Source organism: Triticum dicoccoides, chromosome 3A (assembly GCF_002162155.2).
Source record: "Triticum dicoccoides isolate Atlit2015 ecotype Zavitan chromosome 3A, WEW_v2.0, whole genome shotgun sequence".
NCBI classification, from domain to species: Eukaryota; Viridiplantae; Streptophyta; class Magnoliopsida; order Poales; family Poaceae; genus Triticum; species Triticum dicoccoides.
Genome location: NC_041384.1, coordinates 173,102,904 through 173,109,107, shown reverse-complemented (window position 1 = coordinate 173,109,107; position 6,204 = coordinate 173,102,904). Strand labels below are relative to the sequence as shown.

At 46.7% G+C, this 6,204-nt stretch overlaps 1 protein-coding gene across 2 annotated transcripts; it reads right to left on the bottom strand.

The window, feature by feature from the left end:
* Window positions 1-1,060: 1,060 nt before the first annotated feature.
* On the bottom strand, window positions 1,061-3,361 carry LOC119271442. 2 transcript variants are annotated; one of them, XM_037553274.1, is made up of 3 exons: window positions 2,272-3,361; window positions 1,348-1,433; window positions 1,061-1,230 (listed from the first exon to the last, which is right to left on the bottom strand). In XM_037553274.1, exons 1-2 carry the CDS (start codon window positions 3,359-3,361, stop codon window positions 1,390-1,392), a joined length of 1,134 nt encoding a protein of 377 aa, XP_037409171.1. In that variant the 3' UTR covers window positions 1,061-1,230; window positions 1,348-1,389. The 2 variants fall into 2 exon arrangements, with proteins under 2 accessions (XP_037409171.1, XP_037409172.1); XM_037553275.1 differs by having other exon boundaries at window positions 1,348-1,427.
* Between the last annotated feature and the right edge of the window lie 2,843 nt (window positions 3,362-6,204).

Below are 6,204 nucleotides of genomic sequence, written 5' to 3'. Positions count from 1 at the left end.
ATTCGATGGCATCAGCCTCTACAATAGGATGGCAAGCAATAAGTTGACATGGTGGCAGTTGACGACAATGATAGGTGGCAACTGACGTTAGACACCAGTGGCAATTAATTTTCACACCCCCCATTTATTCCAAATTTCTCAATTTTTCTCTCCCTTTTTATGGATTCCTACACATCCATTCATTTACCAACTACGTGTATCAATCTATTGAGAACTTACGGTTATCTCTAGCGTAGTACATGGCAGATCTAGTGTATTCTGCTTGGCAACTGTGAAGACACAGAACCTATGTAGTGTTTTACCCCTGTAGGATGGATCTAGTTGCCAACTTTGTCGATGAGAAGCAGTAGGGAGATCGGGAGATTCACCTGCTTTTAGCTGGTCGTCTTTGGAGGGCGTTGTTGGAGTGGGGGTGGGGGTGGAGGGGGGTGGGGTGGGGGAGATAAGGGGTGTAGTTTGCGGTGGGAAGGCCCTACGGATCTGCTCTGGTTGCCATGGCAACCAGAGAAGGCCGGCGATGGAGGTAGGGGTTCGGGAGGTGGGAGAAGATGGCGGCAGTCGGGATTGGGAATCGATCAGAGGTCGGGACGGCTGGATCGTGCGGGCTGCTGGGTCCTCTGGCCCGGACGTGCGGGCGGGGTTGCGACACACCGGACGTGCGGGCCGTGCCTTTGCGCGCCCGGACGCGGTCGTGCGGGCTGGTTTCTGTCCATGTCACATGAGGCGTGTGGCACAACTACCCGATACACCACACATGTGGCAGTTATTGACGTCCAAACCTAAAACCATCCACATGATGAGTATCAAAAAACGAGTTATGGGAGAAGACTTGGTTAATTTATTTCAAAAGAAGACCGATAAAACTTTGGAAACCAGCATCAAAGGACGGAGCACAACCTCATTCACGTCAAGTCTCACTGGAAGTACTTTTTTTATTTCTGAGCCACGCAGGAGAATGGATTGACAACGTTAACAAGAGATAGAAACATAACAACAACCAACTGCCTTGCTACCATCGATAATACCTTCAGTCCTGTCAAGACGGCGGATCAAGCATATATATGGCAGAATTATAAATATATATATAGCAGAATTATAAAGAGTAGCGGTGGTAACATCTGAACTTAAGCAGTGACAAGAAAACAAGCAAAACGTTTCAGCCATGTTGCCGATTTCGCTGAGTCGAGTGCATGCCACCTGATAGCTTGATGTACTACGTACTTCCCCTACCTGCGACCAAGGAAAAGAAAATAACAAAGAAAGTTTTAGTGCGCCAGTTTGTGTGAGTATTTAGTGACAAAAACACTAAATTTGGTCAACGAACATACAAAACTTAATCGACGTAACCTGTTAAGAAGTTAACCCTGGTTCTCATTCCTCATTCTCGCCTCACAGCTCGTCATTCACGACACCCTCGGTCTTCTTTGCTGAACCTTCCAAGGGCAGAGCATATTATGTTTAGGCAAGGCATACATGCTTCAGCTCATTTGATCATCTAATGCTTCTATGGATTTCTGACATTACACAAATACATCAACTACGCTGTTCTTATGTTTAACAGCTGCATCACTATGCTCATTCATGACTATATATACCTTTTGTTACAGCAATGGCAACTGGACCAAATAAACAGAGACGGAGCTGGCACGTACAAGCATTCTGATAATAACATTAAAAAACAAAATATTCTGATACCTAGTCTAGTATGGCAAACAAAAAGAGAAAGGTAATGCATTTGAAGAAGCCACACTCTTAATAATGGAGTGTAGTGACAATTTCAAATAGATGTTTTAAAAAAAACAATTTCAAATAGAAAGAGTAGCTCCCCTAACAAAGTTCAGTTGGAAATTTTGCACAAATATATATATATATATATATATATATATATATATATATATATATGTGTGTGTGTGTGTGTGTGTGTGTGTGTGTGTGTGTGTATGTATGTAGCAGTTAACTTTATAAGATCATCTACACCTTGAAGTAAGTAAGAGTGTGTTACTCTAGAAGCCACAATTCTAAGAAGCCCCTTATATTTATCAAACATAAGGCCTCCCATCACTAATAACAAGCTAAGCTAACACAGCCTGAAAGTCCCAATATTTGCATATCTTCTCTCCCAGACTCCCACAACTGAGATGTTAGACAATCGGACATCACACACAATACACCTCTGTCACTCGCAATGTTAGACAGGAAATCACCATTTCCAATCACCAAACAAGTAATAAGAATCAACAATCAAAAGAAAGGTATAGACGGTAGAATTACCTGAGCTGAGAGCCCGTGGCAGCTGCCAAGCGTGAATGAAACTGGTGGCGACGTGTTCGCTAGGCGGCGCCACCAGCTCGTAGACCTCACACTCCACAACCTTGCAAGCACGCACGTCGACGCCGAGCAGATGCTCGTCGAGGAAGAAGTAGACCACGTCCGGGTTGGTGGGGTGGATGAGCGCAAGCACGGGGATCTTCCTGGGCAGACCAGTCGCCTTGTAGCTCGCGTCGTCCCAGTTCTCCGCAAACGTGGCCTCGTACTCCAGCTTCCACTCCGTGGTGTCCGGATCGGCGAGCGTCCAGACGCTGACCTGTGCAGCGCTGTTCCTGGAGTACATGTCCGCGAACCGCAGCTTCCCGCTGCTGACACCCACGCAACGGTACTTGTCGAGCACTCCCCAAGCTTCCATGAACTTGAGCTGCTTGCCCTCCGGGAGAGGGACGGCTGTCAGCACCGGCTCGTCCGCGAATGGGTCGCATGTGAGGAGGCACCAGTAGAGGTCGACCCACCAGAGCCTCCCGGCGTGCGAGACCACGCCGTTGGGGGCGAACTGGCGGGCTGGGAGCGGGTAGCCGATGAACTTGGTTACCCATTCCCCGGCTTCCGACGAGAAGCGCAGGAGGATGGCTTTGCCATGGCCGAGGATCTGCTGGAGCTGAGCGACAATGTAGTGGCCACCGCCCCCGGGGGAGGAGATGAGGCCGAGGTGATCCCGGTTCATGATGAGCTCCGGTTTCGGGAGCGGGCGGGCGGAGGCGGTGGTGGCATCGAGGACGAAGTAGCCGGCGACGAACGGGCGCCAGCTGAACTCGCGAAGGCTGGGGGTGTTGATGACGGTGGGGCCCGTGGCGCGGCCCTGGTTGGCGTGGAGGAGGAGGAGGCCGGAGGGGTCAGCGGCGAGGACGGACGGGAAGTTGTCGGAGGTGGTTCGGCCCGGGAAGATGCGCGAGGGGATGGTGAGGAGCGCGACGCGCGGGGGCGGCGGCAGCGCGAGGGAGAGGTCGGCGCCCTGAGGGAGGTCGGCGTCGGCGGCCGCCACCCGCGGCACGCTACCGAGGATGACCCAGGACGGCGACGCGGGTGCCATGTCGGCTCGCACGATCTGGTAGTTCGCGGCCGCGGCCGCGAGTGCACTGCCGTTGGACTGCTGAATGGTGGTCGCGGCGGCGGTGAGCAGGGGAGCAAAGAGAAGCAGGCAAGCAATGGTGGCTGCGGATGCCATCTCGGCACGCTCGCTCGCTCGGCTTGCGCCTGTGAACTGGCGAATGGTGGCCGCGGCGACGGGGACGAGGGTTTTGTGGGAGGAAAGCGAAGCAGGCTGTGAACTACTACTACTAGTAGATGAAGCGCGCGGCGCGTTGCACGGCACGGGTAGGGGCAAAGAGCACCGATGTGTGGCACGCACGGCATGCCAGGAGCCACAGCTGCAGGGCTGCAGCAGCCTAAAGCAAAGGACTAGGCGGTTGCAGACCGAGGTGATACCAAGGGAAACACTTGCACTGTGCCAGGCATCCCATCTCCCATGGTGTACAACAGTACAGGGTGAAAATGAAAGGCACGGTCGCCGGTGAAAAGGGCATGTCCTGTAGGTCCTGTCCTGGTGGAGGCGTGTTGAGTAGCGTCGACTGGAACAATGCGAGGGAAAAACAAATTCGGTTGAAGAAAATTGCCCAAAATTGAAAAATAACATAAGAAGATAGTATACGTGGATATTCGAATCACTGCATTCATGAATGCAAAGTTCCCACGTTCAATTTGGTCAGTCGGCATTTTTGGTCAATTTTATAAATGCTAATAGAAAGCTTCCAGGTTTAAATATACCACTTGCAATTTTTTGCATTTTGCTAACCCACCACTTCCGCTAGTTCTATTTTTCGTCTACCATCAAGTGGTTGTCCAAAAGAGGAAATGAGGATTGTCATTTTGTGTAACCGACTAACCCTGTTCGCAACAAATCGATAGGGAGAGGAGGGGGTCGGGGGATAAGTATTATATTTGTCATATAACCATCAAGAGGTAAGTTATATCTATTTTTTTTATTGTCGAAAGGTTTACTCAAGTTGAAAGTGATGATCACAATGATGATTTTGGCCCAAAGGATTGAGAGATCGATAACAATACTGATAACATGGACGATTTAGTGTATAAGGACTTGCTTAATGAGGATAAAGATCCTATTGATGAGTTTTTTTTTGAAAGGTCCTATTGATGAGCTTGACACTCCTAAAAGAATTGGAAAAACTAGTGAGACTTCTGGTACTCAACATGGTCTTATGTCTGCTCCTGCAGTGACTTTTCATCCCTCCCAGTTTGCCGAAGTTGTTGTTCCCAAGATTTTGCCCAGGTGTTGTGGTTATTTTCGTTCCTGAGATTGCCTAGGTTATTGAAGATCAAATGGAAGACTATGTGGTGCCTGGCAGCGGTGTGTATGTTGATCATGAGGTTGGTTTGGAGTTAGATAGAACTGGTTTTCCGGTCCATTCCATTCCACTATTGCCTATGCTACAGGTGTGTCTGTTCAGAAAATTTATTGTAATGAAATCTGGAAGATCTTGGCTCTGAACTGATGAAAATTGATCTTATTCCGATCATGAGATGTCTATCGATTCTGCTGTGAAACCTGCTGTTGAGAAAGCAACCAATGGGATTGTACTGACCAGAAGTTGACCAAATGGTAACTTGCTACCGAGCAGGAGAACTGGGAGCATATGGTGGTGCAAAAGCCCAATACTGGAAATCATGGGAGGCACAACTTTATGTCTAAAGTTCTAGCTTACAAGATGAAGAAGAATTAGGAGGTTCCTTAACTTTAAAAACCAAGTCTTTGCCTCTTATTCTTTACACTTAGTTGGATAAACATGCTCCTGTTGTTCGCCTTATGATTGGGGATACTAATGCTGAAAAAATCATTATAAGTATGATTGACCTTGAAAACATCAATTGTGTTGACTTTGCTTCCCAAAACACTCAGATTTCTTTGCCTAAATCAACTGATTTTGAAATGCTGTGATCCTGAAGTTTGTACTCCACTTGTTGGCGTTTCTACTAGTTCTAGCTCAAGGGGCACTACTAATCCTATAACTTTGTTAGATAATGTTGTGAGATTTAGACCTTGTAGTCTCTGACGCCCCTTTAAAATCTTATGGTAGGTGTTTTTGGAACATTCATGGTCTTAGCCAAATTGAAAAAAACCCAGTGTCTCGTGGACATCATTGCTAATATAAACACGATTTTATTGGATTTCAAGGAACTAAAGGGTAGATCATTTCTCGTGGTTTTTTTAGTTCTATATCTTGTAATTTAAATTTCTCTTGTCAATTTTTGCCTCTTGCTAATACTGTTGTTGGTATACTTATCGGTATGACTACTGACATGTTTGAGATAATTGGTTGTACTAATAGAACCTACTGATTAATAATTATTTTAAGAATAAACTAGATGGCTTTTGCCCGCATATGGTGATGGTATATGGTTCTTCATATGTAGAGTTTAAATTGGATTTTATAAATGAGAGGCACAAAATTGTGGAGTTGTTTACCTATCATGTCCTTTTGGGTGGGGATTTTAACCTAGTCAGAGAGGCCAAAGATAAATCTAATTGTGTGGTTAATAATAGATGTACATTTTCGTTAAATGTATGGTTTTTTATTCAATAATCTATGTATATTAATATTGCTGATATGGTTTTTTTACCTGGAGTGACAATCAAATAACCCTATATTTTCTACCATTGATAGGGTATTCTCCTCCATTGACTGGGAGAGTCATTTCCCTCTCTCTACCCTTGTCTCTTTTCCTAGGGTTGGGAGTGACCATGCCCCCTCCTTTTGGATACTTGGGAAGTTAGTAACCCTACCTCAAGACCTTTTAGACATGAGAATTCGTGGCTCGAGCACCTTGATTTTGTGCCCTTCAGTGCATAAAATTTAG

Bases quoted from the DNA above. Each gene is read 5' to 3' on its own strand.
- LOC119271442 (XM_037553274.1), bottom strand. From the start codon at position 3,361: ATGGCACCCGCGTCGCCGTCCTGGGTCATCCTCGGTAGCGTGCCGCGG. The intron at 1,434-2,271 runs GTAATTCTACCG...TGCCCTTGGAAG, and splicing joins GCCACGGGCTCTCAGCTCAG to GTTCAGCAAAGAAGACCGAG.